At 48.0% G+C, this 19,176-nt stretch overlaps 1 protein-coding gene across 1 annotated transcript in view; it reads left to right on the top strand.

The window, feature by feature from the left end:
- Positions 1-16,409, top strand: part of LOC142209059 (guanylate-binding protein 7-like) — a 61,812-nt gene extending 45,403 nt beyond the window's left edge. The window contains exons 12-20 of the mRNA XM_075278002.1: positions 4,440-4,542; positions 7,362-7,414; positions 7,948-8,050; positions 8,345-8,397; positions 8,852-8,972; positions 10,930-11,180; positions 11,383-11,494; positions 13,886-14,178; positions 16,203-16,409. Coding sequence (XP_075134103.1) covers positions 4,440-4,542; positions 7,362-7,414; positions 7,948-8,050; positions 8,345-8,397; positions 8,852-8,972; positions 10,930-11,180; positions 11,383-11,494; positions 13,886-14,178; positions 16,203-16,322 — 1,209 coding nt within the window. The 3' untranslated portion in view covers positions 16,323-16,409. The remainder of the gene's footprint in view (positions 1-4,439; positions 4,543-7,361; positions 7,415-7,947; positions 8,051-8,344; positions 8,398-8,851; positions 8,973-10,929; positions 11,181-11,382; positions 11,495-13,885; positions 14,179-16,202) is intronic.
- Positions 16,410-19,176: the final 2,767 nt, after the last annotated feature.

The following is a 19,176-nucleotide window of genomic DNA, read 5'->3' as shown; positions in this document are numbered from 1 at the left end:
CCCTGCAGATAGATAGGTTACTGTCACCAGAACCAGCATATCATCCCAGCCCTGCAGATAGATAGGTTACTGTCACCAGAACCAGTATATCACCCCAGCCCTGCAGATAGATAGGTTACTGTCACCAGTACCAGCATATCACCCCAGCCCTGCAGATAGATAGGTTACTGTTACCAGACCCAGCATATCACCCCAGCACTGCAGATAGATAGGTTACTGTCACCAGAACCAGCATATCACCCCAGCCCTGCAGATAGATAGGTTACTGTCACCAGAACCAGCATATCACGCCAGCCCTGCAGATAGATAGGTTACTGTCACCAGAGCCAGCATATCACCCCAGCACTGCAGATAGATAGGTTACTGTCACCAGAACCAGTATATCACCTCAGCCCTGCAGATAGATAGGTTACTGTCACCAGACCCAGCATATCACCCCAGCCCTGCAGATAGATAGGTTACCATCACCAGAACCAGCATATCACTCCAGCACTGCAGATAGATAGGTTACTGTCACCAGAACCAGAATATCACCCCAGCCCTGCAGATAGATAGGTTACTGTCACCAGACCCAGCATATCACCCCAGCCCTGAAGATAGATAGGTTACTGTCACCAGAACCAGCATATCATCCCAGCCCTGCAGATAGATAGGTTAGTGTCACCAGACCCAGCATATCACCCCAGTCCTGCAGATAGATAGGTTACTGTCACCAGACCCAGCATATCACCCCAGCCCTGCAGATAGATAGGTTATACTGTCACCAGACCCAGCATATCACCCCAGCCCTGCAGATAGATAGGTTACTGTCACCAGAACCAGTATATCACCCCAGCCCTGCAGATAGATAGGTTACTGTCACCAGAACCAGCATATCACCCCAGCCCTGCAGATAGATAGGTTACTGTCACCAGAACCAGTATATCACCCCAGCCCTGCAGATAGATAGGTTAGTGTCACCAGAACCAGCATATCACCCCAGCCCTGCAGATAGATAGGTTACTGTCACCAGACCCAGCATATCACCCCAGTCCTGCAGATAGATAGGTTACTGTCACCAGACCCAGCATATCACCCCAGCCCTGCAGATAGATAGGTTACTGTCACCAGAACCAGCATATCACCCCAGTCCTGCAGATAGATAGGTTACTGTCACCAGACCCAGCATATCACCCCAGTCCTGCAGATAGATAGGTTATACTGTCACCAGAACCAGCATATCACCCCAGCCCTGCAGATAGATAGGTTATACTGTCACCAGAATCAGCATATCACCCCAGCCCTGCAGATAGATAGGTTACTGCCACCAGACCCAGCATATCACCCCAGCCCTGCAGATAGATAGGTTACTGTCACCAGAACCAGCATATCACCCCAGCCCTGCAGATAGATAGGTTACTGTCACCAGAACCAGCATATCACCCCAGTCCTGCAGATAGATAGGTTACTGTCACCAGACCCAGCATATCACCCCAGTCCTGCAGATAGATAGGTTATACTGTCACCAGAACCAGCATATCACCCCAGCCCTGCAGATAGATAGGTTATACTGTCACCAGAATCAGCATATCACCCCAGCCCTGCAGATAGATAGGTTACTGCCACCAGACCCAGCATATCACCCCAGCCCTGCAGATAGATAGATTACTGTCACCAGAACCAGCATATCATCCCAGCCCTGCAGATAGATAGGTTACTGTCACCAGAACCAGTATATCACCCCAGCCCTGCAGATAGATAGGTTACTGTCACCAGAACCAGCATATCATCCCAGCCCTGCAGATAGATAGGTTACTGTCACCAGAACCAGTATATCACCCCAGCCCTGCAGATAGATAGGTTACTGTCACCAGTACCAGCATATCACCCCAGCCCTGCAGATAGATAGGTTACTGTCACCAGACCCAGCATATCACCCCAGCACTGCAGATAGATAGGTTACTGTCACCAGAACCAGCATATCACCCCAGCCCTGCAGATAGATAGGTTACTGTCACCAGAACCAGCATATCACCCCAGCCCTGCAGATAGATAGGTTACTGCCACCAGACCCAGCATATCACCCCAGCCCTGCAGATAGATAGATTACTGTCACCAGAACCAGCATATCATCCCAGCACTGCAGATAGATAGGTTACTGTCACCAGAACCAGCATATCACCCCAGTCCTGCAGATAGATAGGTTACTGTCACCAGACCCAGCATATCACCCCAGTCCTGCAGATAGATAGGTTATACTGTCACCAGAACCAGCATATCACACCAGCCCTGCAGATAGATAGGTTATACTGTCACCAGAATCAGCATATCACCCCAGCCCTGCAGATAGATAGGTTACTGCCACCAGACCCAGCATATCACCCCAGCCCTGCAGATAGATAGATTACTGTCACCAGAACCAGCATATCATCCCAGCCCTGCAGATAGATAGGTTACTGTCACCAGAACCAGTATATCACCCCAGCCCTGCAGATAGATAGGTTACTGTCACCAGAACCAGCATATCATCCCAGCCCTGCAGATAGATAGGTTACTGTCACCAGAACCAGTATATCACCCCAGCCCTGCAGATAGATAGGTTACTGTCACCAGTACCAGCATATCACCCCAGCCCTGCAGATAGATAGGTTACTGTCACCAGACCCAGCATATCACCCCAGCACTGCAGATAGATAGGTTACTGTCACCAGAACCAGCATATCACCCCAGCCCTGCAGATAGATAGGTTACTGTCACCAGAACCAGCATATCACCCCAGCCCTGCAGATAGATAGGTTACTGCCACCAGACCCAGCATATCACCCCAGCCCTGCAGATAGATAGATTACTGTCACCAGAACCAGCATATCATCCCAGCACTGCAGATAGATAGGTTACTGTCACCAGAACCAGTATATCACCTCAGCCCTGCAGATAGATAGGTTACTGTCACCAGACCCAGCATATCACCCCAGCCCTGCAGATAGATAGGTTACTGTCACCAGACCCAGCATATCACCCCAGCCCTGCAGATAGATAGGTTACCATCACCAGAACCAGCATATCACCCCAGCCCTGCAGATAGATAGGTTAGTGTCACCAGACCCAGCATATCACCCCAGCCCTGCAGATAGATAGATTACTGTCACCAGAACCAGCATATCATCCCAGCCCTGCAGATAGATAGGTTACTGTCACCAGAACCAGTATATCACCCCAGCCCTGTAGATAGATAGGTTACTGTCACCAGTACCAGCATATCACCCCAGCCCTGCAGATAGATAGGTTACTGTCACCAGACCCAGCATATCACCCCAGCACTGCAGATAGATAGGTTACTGTCACCAGAACCAGCATATCACCCCAGCCCTGCAGATAGATAGGTTACTGTCACCAGAACCAGCATATCACCCCAGCCCTGCAGATAGATAGGTTACTGCCACCAGACCCAGCATATCACCCCAGCCCTGCAGATAGATAGATTACTGTCACCAGAACCAGCATATCATCCCAGCACTGCAGATAGATAGGTTACTGTCACCAGAACCAGTATATCACCTCAGCCCTGCAGATAGATAGGTTACTGTCACCAGACCCAGCATATCACCCCAGCCCTGCAGATAGATAGGTTACTGTCACCAGACCCAGCATATCACCCCAGTCCTGCAGATAGATAGGTTATACTGTCACCAGACCCAGCATATCACCCCAGTCCTGCAGATAGATAGGTTACTGTCACCAGACCCAGCATATCACCCCAGTCCTGCAGATAGATAGGTTATACTGTCACCAGAACCAGCATATCACCCCAGTCCTGCAGATAGATAGGTTACTGTCACCAGAACCAGCATATCACTCCAGCACTGCAGATAGATAGGTTACTGTCACCAGACCCAGCATATCACCCCAGCCCTGAAGATAGATAGGTTACTGTCACCAGACCCAGCATATCACCCCAGCCCTGCAGATAGATAGGTTACTGTCACCAGAACCAGCATATCACCCCAGCCCTGCAGATAGATAGGTTACTGTCACCAGAACCAGCATATCACCCCAGCCCTGCAGATAGATGGGCAACCTATCTGCCTGGTTAGGTTGACATTATGGGTTCTAATAACTCCTTTTGAGTGTGGATACATTGGCTTAAGTGGTTTATATTTGGTGTAGACTCCACTAAAGTAAAATAATCAGAGACATCATCTCCTCTGCTCTATCTTTGGGCTGTTAGTGCTCAGTTATACCCATGTGGTTCTTCCTGGATTATTGGGATTTTATTGTACTGATTATATTACGCCGTCCCATATCTGCTCCATAGAAGTCCTGAGCTGTGTTTCCCTTCAGTGAATATCATTCTAGGCCATTTTATTCCTTATAATACAGTAATTATTAGACAGCACATTATGTCTCAGGTCGCCGGTACTTTCTGCCATGTAACCAAATTTTAAATGTTACAAATAAAGACTCATGAAGTGATGGAGGATTTTATCTCTGAGCAGATTGGAAAGAACAACGCCAACAATCATAAGGAGGAAAACCTGCCCGAGACACAGAGACGGCGCCCAGGTGAGAGATGGGAGGGTATCCGAAACCTACAAACTTCAGGGACATTGCAGCCATATCTGAGCAGCATACAATGCAGTCCATACAGCCACACAAGATAAGATAAGATAATCCTTTAATAGTCCTACCAGGCCACAAATTACCATAACAGGCGGATAGCACAAGTACACACATGTCTATATGGCAATGCTCTCAGGTATCTTCTAGAACACGTCCATGCACTACCATAGGTGATACTTTCCACTTGTATGTTGTGTGTTATTTAGATCAGCAAGGACAAACTTGTTATATGTGAGATATAATATAATATAATATAATATAATATACAATAGGGAAGTGTCTGAAAGTGACAAGATGATTAAACAAATAAAATGATATAATACAGCTATGTACAGTGATAGTTTGGCTAGCAGTACGGCTACCTTATACTAGGTGGATTTGGCTTTGCATTGGTGCTACTTATCTAAATCATGTGCTGCCCATCCAGCCTAGGACTACATATCCCATGAATCTCTGCGCACCCAGTATCTCCTGTGCATCCCCGGCCTCCTCAGGGACATCACAGAGTGCCGGGGAATCACTGAGGTAATTATTGGGCCTCAGGGTCCACATGGGGCACGCCAACGTCAAGACACTTTGATGCAAGCATTGTGACGTCAGCACCTCCCATGTGATTGGTCCCTAGGGGCCCGTTACATCCCCAGAAGATGCCAGGACAGGGCTGTATTGGAGCACCTCCCTGGGTCTTATTATACTCTGGGATACAAGAGTTTTGGAAACTTTGTAACAAACACAACAAACACAACCTACAAACCCGTCTGCTCTTCTGTAATTAGGACCAACAGGAGGAGAACTTGTATCCGGTCACTTGTGTCAGGTCACTTGTGTCAGGTCACTTGTGTCAGGTCACTTGTGTCAGGTCACTTGTATCCGGTCACTTGTGTCAGGTCACTTGTGTCAGGTCACTTGTATCCGGTCACTTGTGTCAGGTCACTTGTGTCAGGTCACTTGTATCCGGTCACTTGTATCCGATCACTTGTGTCAGGTCACTTGTGTCAGGTCACTTGTGTCAGGTCACTTGTGTCAGGTCACTTGTATCCGATCACTTGTGTCAGGTCACTTGTGTCAGGTCACTTGTGTCAGGTCACTTGTATCCGGTCACTTGTGTCCGATCACTTGTATCCGGTCACTTGTGTCAGGTCACTTGTGTCAGGTCACTTGTGTCAGGTCACTTGTATCCGGTCACTTGTGTCAGGTCACTTGTATCCGATCACTTGTGTCAGGTCACTTGTGTCAGGTCACTTGTGTCAGGTCACTTGTGTCAGGTCACTTGTATCCGGTCACTTGTTTCAGGTCACTTGTGTCAGGTCACTTGTATCCGGTCACTTGTGTCAGGTCACTTGTGTCAGGTCACTTGTGTCAGGTCACTTGTGTCAGGTCACTTGTATCCGATCACTTGTGTCAGGTCACTTGTGTCAGGTCACTTGTATCCGATCACTTGTGTCAGGTCACTTGTGTCAGGTCACTTGTATCCGATCACTTGTGTCAGGTCACTTGTGTCAGGTCACTTGTGTCAGGTCACTTGTATCCGGTCACTTGTATCCGATCACTTGTGTCAGGTCACTTGTGTCAGGTCACTTGTATCCGGTCACTTGTATCCGGTCACTTGTGTCAGGTCACTTGTATCCGGTCACTTGTGTCAGGTCACTTTTGTCAGGTCACTTGTGTCAGGTCACTTGTATCCGGTCACTTGTGTCAGGTCACTTGTGTCCGGTCACTTGTGTCAGGTCACTTGTATCCGGTCACTTGTGTCAGGTCACTTGTATCAGGTCACTTGTGTCAGGTCACTTGTATCCGGTCACTTGTGTCAGGTCACTTGTGTCAGGTCACTTGTATCCGGTCACTTGTGTCAGGTCACTTGTGTCAGGTCACTTGTGTCAGGTCACTTGTATCCGATCACTTGTGTCAGGTCACTTGTATCCGGTCACTTGTGTCAGGTCACTTGTATCCGGTCACTTGTGTCAGGTCACTTGTGTCAGGTCACTTGTATCCGGTCACTTGTGTCAGGTCACTTGTGTCAGGTCACTTGTGTCAGGTCACTTGTATCCGATCACTTGTGTCAGGTCACTTGTGTCAGGTCACTTGTATCCGGTCACTTGTGTCAGGTCACTTGTGTCAGGTCACTTGTATCCGGTCACTTGTGTCAGGTCACTTGTGTCAGGTCACTTGTGTCAGGTCACTTGTATCAGGTCACTTGTATCCGGTCACTTGTATCCGGTCACTTGTGTCAGGTCACTTGTGTCAGGTCACTTGTATCAGGTCACTTGTATCCGGTCACTTGTATCCGGTCACTTGTGTCAGGTCACTTGTGTCAGGTCACTTGTGTCAGGTCACTTGTATCAGGTCACTTGTGTCAGGTCACTTGTATCCGGTCACTTGTGTCAGGTCACTTGTATCAGGTCACTTGTGTCAGGTCACTTGTGTCAGGTCACTTGTATCCGGTCACTTGTGTCAGGTCACTTGTGTCAGGTCACTTGTATCCGGTCACTTGTGTCAGGTCACTTGTGTCAGGTCACTTGTGTCAGGTCACTTGTGTCAGGTCACTTGTATCCGGTCACTTGTATCCGGTCACTTGTGTCAGGTCACTTGTATCAGGTCACTTGTATCCGGTCACTTGTGTCAGGTCACTTGTATCCGGTCACTTGTGTCAGGTCACTTGTGTCAGGTCACTTGTATCCGGTCACTTGTGTCAGGTCACTTGTATCAGGTCACTTGTATCCGGTCACTTGTGTTGATTGGAGTTTATTTCCACCTTGTTCTAGAGACAGAAAACCTGGCGACGAGTCTGGAGAATGAACCGGAGATGTCTCAGAAGGTAAAGCATTGTATTGTATTCTTATGTGACACTACCATGGACATGAGATATCTGTTGGAAGCCTTAAAGGGGCCATGTGAATAAAGCAGAGATAAGACTGGTCCCGCTATGTACAATGCATCTGTGACCTTGTGACCCCTATTTTTTGGGTCAGCTGTGATTTTTTTTCTTAGAAACATCTTGCTCTGGGATCTTCCCCAAGGATTTCTCTATAGATCTTGTAAATAGCGTATACTATAGTATTGCAGTCTATGGTACAATCCCTATATTACTAGTAAGTAAGTAACTGAGCCTGGACAGGGCTGAGCGAGGTTACAGGAGTCCCGGCCGCAACAGCAACAACTACCATAATGTCATTGTGAGGTTCTTGTGACAGAGATGGCTGATGACCACATAATAACCTCTCCGATGACGGGGTCACAAAGGACTAGGAATGTTTTTGAGCCCCCAAAAATGTAAAAAATAACCCAGTAAGTATTCAGGTACGTTGTGTCTATTCCCCGTGTAACTGCTGTCATTCCATATGAGCTCAGGATCCTGCAGAGATACAGAAGACTATACCTAAGATGACGGACAGTGGAGCTGCCATTACTGAAGAAAAGGGTCTCTATGGGGCAGAGAAGAGACCGCCTGCAGGTGAGGAAAACCGCACAACCGGGACATGACTCAATATTATTACCTGGCCCAATATTCAGTTCTTTGGTTTCTTAAGACGGAAGATCAAGACACTATACAAGGCTATACAAGGTCTGCACAATATGGCAGCCCTATTACTATTATGGGGTATGGCGGGTCATCTATGGAGCTCCCTGTAGGTCCACATAGGTGACACCTCCACCCCTGACTCTTATGTAGAGGTCCCTTTTATACCTTATACACAATCTGATATATCTTTACGACTGATTGGGATTTATTTGCACCTTGTTCTAGAGACAAAAAACCCAATGACGAGTCCACAGAATGACCCGGCGACGTCTCAGGAGGTAAAGCATTGTATTGTATTCTTATGTGACACTACCAGGGACATGAGATATCTGCTGGAAGCCTTAAAGGGGCCATGTCAATAAAAGAGATAAGATCAGGCAGTCACCAGATCCCTTACACCATAGACTGTAATACTATTGTATACTATAGCATTGCAGTCTATGGTACAATCCCTGTGTTACTAGTAAGAGCTGCCACAAGCTTCATAAGAACAGAGCCTGGGCAGGGCTGAGAGAGATTACAAGGCTCCCGGCTGCAACATAATGTCATTGTGAGGTTCTGGTGATGGAAATGGCCGATGACCACAAAATAACCTCTCTGGTGACAGGGTCACAAAGGCCTGGGGTCACAGGAGAAGGTTTTTAGCCTTAAAAATGGAAAAAATAATCACTATGTATTCAGGTACGTTGTGCTTATTCCCCATGTAACTGCTGTCATTTCACATGAGCACAGGATCCTGCAGAGATACAGAAGACTATACCTAAGAAGAAGGAGAGTGGAGCTGCTGAAGCTCAAGAAAAGGGTCTCGATGAGAATGAGCAACACCCGACAGCCCCTCAGCCCATAGACGGTGGTAGGTGGACCTTACGATGTCATAGAGTGATCAGCCTTCCATTGATGTAATGGTGGACATGCAAACAGATCTGTGACCCGTCTCACTGCAGTATAGGCAATAAAGAGAACTTTCCAGCACCGCCTCCATCTTCTTCAGGAACCAGCCTCTATGCGTCGTCTTCCAGCCTGTCTTTCAATCTTCTACGCATGCGCAATCGGCTCTGCTGCTTACGTGAGCTCTTGTAGTAAGTGGCCACAAAAAAATGGCCGCGCGCAAGTGCAGAGCCGATCGCGCATGCGTAGAAAATTGAAGACGACAAGCATAGAGGCCGGTTCCTGATGAAGATGCTCCACATTGCCTAGTAAGCCTTGATCATTATCTTCTGCATCAGCTGTGATCACTTATAGGGGGAACAGGTTGACGACAAGTGATCGGGGTGATCTGTTTCGGTCTGATGATCTAATTACCTACAGACCGTATACTGTTACCCAGGGATCAGCTATTGCTCCCCTGTCTCACCACTGAGAGATCACGCCCTCATGTCCTCTTATATCTCTATGTATGAACACAGTTATAAGAATTTAGAGAAACCAAGTGGAATCACACCTTCACCTCCTGGGGTGGTGACACAGCGTATACCGATACATTATTGCACTTGGGACATCTTTTTTGCCTTTAGTTTTATGTAATATATGTTATGTTTCCGTGAGTATTCTGCTAGCTGTAGACAAGGCACCAGTTTTCACCAACTTGAGGTGCGGTAAACCAACTTGTTCTATACATTATGCACACAAGATGGTATAATATAATAATATAATACATTTTATTTATATAGCGCCAACATATTCCGCAGCGCTGTACAATTTATAGGGTTCAGATACAGACATACATAACAAAGAACGTCATTTCACACAATGGGACTGAGGGCCCTGCTCAAAAGAGCTTACAATCTATGAGGTAGAGGGGGTGACACAAGAGGTAGCAGGGGCGGCATTGCTTATACAGTGTTCAGACAATTTTGTGCATTAGGAATTGTGATAGGCTTGTCTGAAAAGATGCGTCTTTAGTTTGCGTTTGAAACTGTAGAAGTTGGGAGTTAATCTTATTGTCCGGGGTAGAGCATTCCAGAGAAGTGGTGCAGCTCGGGAGAAGTCTTGTATACGAGCGGGGGAGGTTCTGATAATAGAGGATGGAAGTGTTAGATCATTGAGTGAGCGGAGAGCACGGGTTGGTCGGTAGTCAGAGATGAGGGAGGAGATGTAGGGAGGTGCGGCATTATGGAGAGCCTTGTGGATGAGAGTAATAACACTATATTTTATTCTATAATGAATAGGCAGCCAATGTAGTGACCGGCACAGACCGGAGGCCTCGCTGTAGCGTCTAGCCTGATAGATGAGCCTGGCCGCTGCATTCAGAATAGATTGTAGAGGAGAGAGTTTAGTGAGGGGAAGACCGATTAGTAAGGAATTACAGTAGTCAAGGCGAGAATGAATCAGAGAGACAATAAGTGTCTTTAGTGTATCTCTGGTAAGGAAAGGGTGTATTCTGGAGATGTAATATAATCAATATTAGTATTTGTGGTGGTCTGCAGCCTCACGTCCATTGGTGGAGCGCCATCAGCAGGGGAGCTCTGTCCACCAATGTCCTTCCCTAATTTGTAGACTAGGGTAACACAATACTTTAGGCTGAGACTCTCATCGCATGACCAAAGATGACCAGAATGCCCTAAGACTCCTTCACTCATGTTCAAGAATGGATAGACATTGGAACCAAAAGGGTGTTATGACCACGGCTTCAATTTGCAAAAACACATATCAGTATTTGTGACTACAAGTTCTGGTTTCGTCCCCCTTGGGGTTGTAATGAGACTCCGGCCATGAACACCAGTGAAGGAGTTGCAGGTTGACCTGGTGATCTCTGTGATGCGCTGTCTGATATGTGACCAGTATTGATCAGTATTCACACAATGTTCTAGAGAAAGTAACAGAAGTGGAGAAGACCGCAGAGCAAGATAAACAGAGATTGGAGCGAAAGATCAGAGATCTGGAGCAAAGTCTAGAGGAACAGAAGAAGACTTGTGAGAAGCTTAAGGGAAAGTTCATCAGGAAGTTGGAAGAAGAGAAGAAGATGAAGATTCAGAAATGTCATCAGGAGATAGAAAAGATAGAAAAAGAGAAACAGGAGGCGATTCAGAAGAATGACCGGGAGACGTACTGGAAGCTTGAGGTGGAGTATTGTAGGGCTCGGGGCTGGTTGGATGTTCCATGTTCTGCTGCACCAGGGACATTAGATGTTGGTTGGTGCAGCCTCTCCCATAGGGGCCGGTGTATAAAGCTTCAGATACACTTGGGGATTGCTGCCATTATAGACTTCTCTACCTTTATTTCTCATTCATTTTGTCTTATTTTTTGTTTTGTTTCCAATTCAGGATGAAGAAAAGAAGATGAACGATTGGTACGAAGAAAGAGTCCGAGCCCTGGAAGGAGAGATTGAAGATATAAGAAATATGAAGATCAGAAATGAGGAATCGGAGTCCCATGGTATTGTGCTGTGATGTCAACTTCAGAATGTAAACCAATAGTGATCCAGTAAAGTCCTGATAATCTGGACCCCGATGGTCTGGAGCTCCTGATATGTCAGTATTAGAGAAGAGCAGTCCTGGTCCCGCACTACTAGAGAACCAAATGTAGAAGTTTGGGATAACTTGTGATTCTTGTGACGGGTTCTTGTCACTCTCTTATTCGTTACCTGACCATCCCATAAGTTCCCATGTTCCATATAATATGATGGGCCTTGGAGATTGGTCTGCTCTTCCGGCAGTGCCGCAGGTCTCCTTTTTCATTAGGAGTCTCTCAGACACCATGGGAGAGTTGTCAGATCTGCTGTAAAGTGATGTAATCTCAGGCATTGTGCACATAATATAGTATAATATAATTAGGATTTGTGGTGGTCTCCAGCCTCACGTCCACCGATGGAGCCCCATCAGGGGTGGCATCGGAGGAAGCAGGGGCGGCATCGGAGGTAACAGGGGAGGCATTGGAGGTAACAGGGGCGACATTGGAGGAAGCAGGGGAGGCATCAGAGGTAACAGGGGCAGCATCGGAAGTAACAGGGGCAGTATCGGAGGAAGCAGAGGTGGAATCGGAGGTAACAGGGGCAGCATCGGAGGAAGCAGGGGCGGCATCGGAAGAAGCAGGGGCGGCATCGGAAGAAGCAGGGGCGGCATCGTAGGTAACAGGGGCGGCATTGGAGGTAACTGGGGTGGCATCAGAGGAAGCAGGGCAGAATCGGAGGTAATAGGGGCGGCATCGGAGGAAGCAGGAGCGGAATCGGAGGAAGCAGGGGGGAATCGGAAGTAACAGGGGTGGCATCAGAGGAAGCAGGGGCGGCATCGGAGGTAACAGGGGTGGGATCAGAGGAAGCAGGGGTGACATTGAAGGTAACAGGAGCGTCATCGGAGGTAATAGGGGTGGCATCGGAGGTAACAGGGGCGGCATCGGAGGAAGCAGGGGCGGAATCGGAGGAAGCAGGGGGGGAATCAGAAGTAACAGGGGTGGCATCAGAGGAAGCAGGGGCGGCATCGGAGGAATCAGGAGTGGCATCAGAGGAAGCAGGGGCGGCATTGGAGGTAACAGGGGAGGCATCCGAGGTAGCAGGGGTGGCATTGGAGGTAACAGGGGCGGGATCAGAGGAAGCGGGGCAACATTGAAGGTAACAGGAGCGTCATCGGAGGTAAAAGGAGCGTCATTGGAGGTAACAGGGGCGTCATTGGAGGAAGCAGGGGCAGCATTTGATGAAGCAGGGGCGGCATTGGAGGTAACAGCAGCGGCATCGGAGGGTAACAGGGGCGGCATCAGAAGAAGCAGGGGCGGCATCGGAGGTAACAGGGGCGGCATTGGAGGTAACTGGGGTGGCATCAGAGGAAGCAGGGGCAGAATCGGAGGTAATAGGGGCGGCATCGGAGGTAACAGGGGCGGCATCGGAGGAAGCAGGGGGGGAATCAGAAGTAACAGGGGCGGCATCAGAGGAAGCAGGGGCGGCATCGGAGGTAATGGGAGGCATTGGAGGAATCAGGGGCGGCATTGGAGGTAACAGGGGTGGGATCAGAGGAAGCAGGGGTGACATTGGAGGTAACAGGAGCATCATCAGAGGAAACAGGGGCAGCATTGGAGGCAACAGAGGCGGGATTGGAGGAAGCGGGGCGACATTGAAGGTAACAGGAGTGTCATTGGAGGAAGCAGGGGCAGCATTGGAGGTAACAGGGGTGTCATCAGAGGTAACAGGGGCGGCATCGGAGGTAACGGGGTGGCATTGGAGGAAAGGGGCGGCATCGGAGGTAACAGGGGCGTCATCGGAGGTAGCAGGGGCGTCATCGGAGGAAGCAGGGGCAGCATTGGAGGTAACAGGGGTGTCATCAGAGGTAACAGGGGTGGCATCGGAGGTAACGGGGTGGCATCGGAGGTAACGGGGTGGCATCGGAGGTAACGGGGTGGCATCGGAGGTAGCAGGGGCGGCATCGGAGGTAACAGGGGCGGCATCGGAGGTAACGGGGTGGCATTGGAGGTAGCAGGGGCGGCTTCGCAGGAAGCAGGGGTGACATTGGAGGTAGCAGGGGTTGGTGTTGCTTCCACAATGGTCAGACAATTCTGTAATAGAGGTGACTGTCATTACACAAACATAAAACTGTAGGAGCCATCACCAGTCATGTCCTGTATGTGCAGATGGGGCCTGGACATATAAAGTTAGCCTGAAATGGCCTCATATCGTGTGGGGTAATGTGGGAGCGGGAACAGAGCAGGGGTCATTTTAGGGATTCTAATGACGGTACATTAGGACGTGTGATCGGCTGGTCTGATGTGTCTTTAGTTTGTGCTTGAAGCTTTAGAAATTTGGAGTTAATAGTATTGACCGGTATTCACACAATGTTCTAGAGAAAGTAACAGAAGTGGAGAAGAATGCAGAGCGAGAGAGACAGAGATTGGAGCGAGAGAGACAGAGATTGGAGCGAGAGAAACAGAGATTGGAGCGAGAGAACAGAGATCTGCACCGGTGTATAGAGGAACAGAAAAAGAGTTTTGAGCAGCTTAAAGAAATGTTCATCAAGAAGTTGGAACAAGACAGGATGGCGTGGATTCAGCAATGTCATCAGCAGAAGGAAAGGCTAGAAAAAGAGAAACAGAAGGCGACTCAGAAGAAAGACCGGAAGATGATTGAGCGTCTCAAGGTATTGTAGGGCTCGGGGCTGGTTGGATGTTCCATGTTCTGCTGCACCAGGGACATTAGATGTTGGTTGGTGCAGCCTCTCCCATAGGGGCCGGTGTATAAAGCTTCAGGCCGGTTACACACTGTATTGTTCTCCTCCATACTGCGGCCCAGCCTGGGGTGTCGTCTCTTCTGGAGGAGCCTCAGACTGGAGTCACAGACCACATCTTGCTGAGAATACACCGGGGGGTTGTGTTGGTTTTTCATGGTGTTTTTGTTTTCCTTTTTCTGTGGCCAGATGTTACTATAGAGGCTGGAGTGTAATATTATATACAGTGTACAAGGAGTACTGGCACGCGGTCCTATTTATGGCTCAAAGATTATTTAACCCCTTCCTTCTCTACATTGCACTGAGCATAGTACGGCATTACCTCGGGCACTCGGCTGTGTTACACAGGGCCATCATCTGTACAGGACAATCTCATTCTCACGTTTACTCTTCGGAGGTTCTTTGGGATGTGATCGCTTGGGTTGATCGCTGGTGTTGAGGTTGGGTCGATCGCTGGTGCTGAGGTTGGGTAGATCGCTGGTGCTGAGGTTGGGTTGATTGTTGGTGCTGAGGTTCAGTTGATCGCTGGTGCTGAGGTTGGGTAGATCGCTGGTGCTGAGGTTGGGTTGATTGTTGGTGCTGACTTTGGGTTGATCACTGGTGCTGAGGTTGGGTTGATCGCTGGTGCTGACTTTGGGTTGATCACTGGTACTGAGGTTGGGTTGATCGCTGGTGCTTAGGTTCGGTTGATCGCTGGTGCTGAGGTTGGGTCGATCGCTGGTGCTGAGGTTGGGTAGATCGCTGGTGCTGAGGTTGGGTTGATCGCTGGTGCTGAGGTTGGGTAGATCGCTGGTGCTGAGGTTGGGTTGATTGTTGGTGCTGAGGTTCAGTTGATCGCTGGTGCTGAGGTTGGGTAGATCGCTGGTGCTGAGGTTGGGTTGATTGTTGGTGCTGAGGTTCAGTTGATCGCTGGTGCTGACTTTGGGTTGATCACTGGTGCTGAGGTTGGGTTGATCGCTGGTGCTTAGGTTCGGTTGATCGCTGGTGCTGAGGTTGGGTTGATCGCTGGTGTTGAGGTTGGGTTGATCGCTGGTACTGAGGTTGGGTTGATCGCTGGTGCTGAGGTTGGGTTGATCGCTGGTGCTGAGGTTGGGTTGATCGCTGGTGCTGAGGTTGGGTTGATCGCTGGTGCTGAGGTTGGGTCGCTGGTGCTGAGGTTGGGTTAATCGCTGGTGCTGAGGTTGGGTAGATCGCTGGTGCTGAGGTTGGGTCGCTGGTGCTGAGGTTGGGTTGATCGCTGGTGCTTAGGTTCGGTTGATCGCTGGTGCTGAGGTTGGGTTGATCGCTGGTGTTGAGGTTGGGTTGATCGCTGGTACTGAGGTTGGGTTGATCGCTGGTGCTGAGGTTGGGTTGATCGCTGGTGCTGAGGTTGGGTTGATCGCTGGTGCTGAGGTTGGGTTGATCGCTGGTGCTGAGGTTGGGTCGCTGGTGCTGAGGTTGGGTTGATCGCTGGTGCTGAGGTTGGGTAGATCGCTGGTGCTGAGGTTGGGTCGCTGGTGCTGAGATTGGGTCGCTGGTGCTGAGGTTGGGTCGCTGGTGCTGAGGTTGGGTTGATCGCTGGTGCTGAGGTTGGGTAGATCGCTGGTGCTGAGGTTGGGTCGCTGGTGCTGAGATTGGGTCGCTGGTGCTGAGGTTGGGTCGCTGGTGCTGAGGTTGGATCGCTGGTGCTGAGGTTGGGTCGCTGGTGCTGAGGTTGGGTTGATCGCTGGTGCTGAGATTGGGTAGATCGCTGGTGCTGAGGTTGGGTCGCTGGTGCTGAGATTGGGTTGATCGCTGGTGCTGAGGTTGGGTAGATCGCTGGTGCTGAGGTTGGGTCGCTGGTGCTGAGGTTGGGTTGATCGCTGGTGCTGAGGTTGGGTTGCTTGCTGGTGCTGGCGACTTCTCTACTTTTACTTCACATTCGTTTTGTCTTATTTTTTGTTTTGTGTCCATTTTAGAAAGAAGAAGAGAGGATATATCTCTGGTATGAAGAAAGAGTCACAGCCCTGGAAGGAGAAATTGCACATATAAGAAATAAAACTATAAGAAACAAGGAATCAGATGGTTTTACTGTGTGATGTCAACAAACTGTCCAAAATACACTGACCCAGTAAAGTCCTGATCCTTCACCGCTAGAAATCCTGACTGTCCCTGTGTAGGACACTGGTGGCCGCTGTCATTACTATACAGTCCACTCTGAGATCCTTTACTGGTTTAGTTGGAATAAATGTCATATTGGAAACACATCGGAGTCCTGTTTTATAAAACCTATGAGAAACAGATGAAACCCATTGCTGCACAGACATACAGAGACATAGAGATGTAGCAGAGCTAACCTGAACGTCTGCAGCGAGAGATCTTATACCAGGAGGGAACAAAAGCCAATGGAAAATCACTGAACAAAGTAACAATGTAACAATGTATCTGCAATGAGTTCGATTCTATGATAAGATATCTCCCTGCAGCAAATGTGTCTCTGTCAGGTCTCCTCAAGCCTCAGAGTATAATGACTGGCGGTCCGAGGAACGTACAGTCCTATGAAAAAGTTTGTGCCCCCCTATTAATCTTAATCATTTTTAGTTCTAAATATTTTGGTGTTTGCAACAGCCATTTCAGTTTGATCTATCTAATAACTGATGGACACAGTAATATTTCAGGATTGAAATGAGGTTTATTGTACTAACAGAAAATGCGCAATATGCATTAAACCAAAATTTGACCGGTGCAAAAGTATGGGCACCTCAACAGAAAAGTGACATTAATATTTAGTAGATCCTCCTTTTGCAAAGATAACAGCCTCTAGTCGCTTCCTGTAGCTTTTAATCAGTTCCTGGATCCTGGATGAAGGGATTTTGGACCATTTCTTTCTACAAAACAATTCAAGTTCAGTTAAGTTTGATGGTCGCCGAACATGGACAGCCCGCTCTCAAATGATCTTCAAACAAAGATTGTTCAACATAGTTGTTCAGGGGAAGGATACAAAACGTTGTCTCAGAGATTTAACCTGTCAGTTTCCACTGTGAGGAACATAGTAAGGAAATGGAAGAGCACAGGGACAGTTCTTGTTAAGCCCAGAAGTGGCAGGCCAAGAAAAATATCAGAAAGGCAGAGAAGAAGAATGGTGAGAACAGTCAAGGACAATCCACAGACCACCTCCAAAGAGCTGCAGCATCATCTTGCTGCAGATGGTGTCACTGTGCATCGGTAACAATACAGCGCACTTTGCACAAGGAGAAGCTGTATGGGAGAGTGATGAGAAAGAAGCCGTTTCTGCACGTACGCCACAAAAAGAGTTGCCTGAGGTATGCAAAAGCACATTTGGACAAGGCAGCTTCATTTTGGAAACAAAGATTGAGTTGTTTGGTTATAAAAAAAGGCGTTATGCATGGCGTCCAAAAAGAAACAGCATTCCAAGAAAAACACATGCTACCCACTGTAAAATTTGGTGGAGGTTCCATCATGCTTTGGGGCTGTGTGGTCAATGCCGGCATCGGGAATCTTGTTAAAGTTGAGAGTCGCATGGATTCCACTCAGTATCAGCAGATTCTTGAGAATAATGTTCAAGAATCAGTGACGAAGTTGAAGTTACGCCGGGGATGGATATTTCAGCAAGACAATGATCCAAAACACCGCTCCAAATCAACTCAGGCATTCATGCAGAGGAACAATTACAATGTTCTGGAATGGCCATCCCAGTCCCCAGACCTGAATATCATTGACCATCTGTGGGATGATTTGAAGCGGGCTGTCCATGCTCGGCGACCATCTAACTTAACTGAACTTGAATTGTTTGTCCAAAATACCTTTATCCAGGATCCAGGAACTGATTAAAGGCTACAGGAAGCGACTAGAGGCTGTTATCTTTGCAAAAGGAGGATGTACTAAATATTAATGTCACTTTTCTGTTGAGGTGCCCATACTTTTGCACCGGTCAAATTTTGGTTTAATGCATATTGCACATTTTCTGTTAGTACAATAAACCTCATTTCAATCCTGAAATATTACTGTGTCCATCAGTTATTAGATATATCAAACTGAAATGGCAAATACCAAAATATTTAGAACTAAAAATGATTAAGATTAATAGGGGTGCCCAAACTTTTTCATAGGACTGTATGTAAACCTGTCAGCAGCGGTATTAATAAGGTCCCAGTCTCACTTGAGTAGCAGATAATGTGCGTGTATTTAGCACAACAAACAGCTTACAACTCATTATAGAATCCAGTTCTGTGGAGACACTGCAGCAGCTCGTGCAGCCATGACATGTGGAGAGAGAGAGAGACACAGAGAGAAGGGGAGGAGCTTCCTATCTGTGAGTGTTTTTTTTCAGCAGAACTTTGTTAACAACTTAACAATATGAACACAGACAGAATGTCTCATCATATAACACAGCAGTAGTAGTTGTTGCCTTACATATATCTGCATTATTCCAACACCCCCACTCAACAACTCCTTATTCTGTCAGTCCCATCATGGTCCTCAGTTCTTGGAACCTAGCTCGTGGCAATGGCTTCGTCATAATATCAGCTATCGTCTTATCAGTGTTACAATAGATGAACTGAATTACGTTACGTTCTATCAAGTCACACAGATGATGATGCCTGACATCAATGTGCTCGGTCCTCGCACTGATCTTCTCTCTGCAGGCAAGTTTAATGCATCCTTGGTTGTCCTCATTGTCGGCTGAATGGACGGTTTGCCGAGATCGTTCAGCGATTGTTTTAGCCAAATAACCTCTTGACTTGCCTAGGCCGCGGACACAGACTCCGCCTCTGTAGATGACAAGGTAACAGATAATTTCTTCCTACTAGACCAGGAGATTAAACTTTCTCCAAGGTTAAACACATATCCGCTTGTGGATTTACCATCACTTGAATCACCGGCCCAATCCGCATCTCCATAGCCAGTGAGCCTTAGAAGATAACTTTAAGC

This window comes from Leptodactylus fuscus, chromosome 6 (assembly GCF_031893055.1).
Source record: "Leptodactylus fuscus isolate aLepFus1 chromosome 6, aLepFus1.hap2, whole genome shotgun sequence".
Taxonomy (NCBI): domain Eukaryota; kingdom Metazoa; phylum Chordata; class Amphibia; order Anura; family Leptodactylidae; genus Leptodactylus; species Leptodactylus fuscus.
The sequence above is the reverse complement of the archived record's forward strand: the minus strand, read 5'-3'. Positions and strand labels throughout refer to the sequence as shown.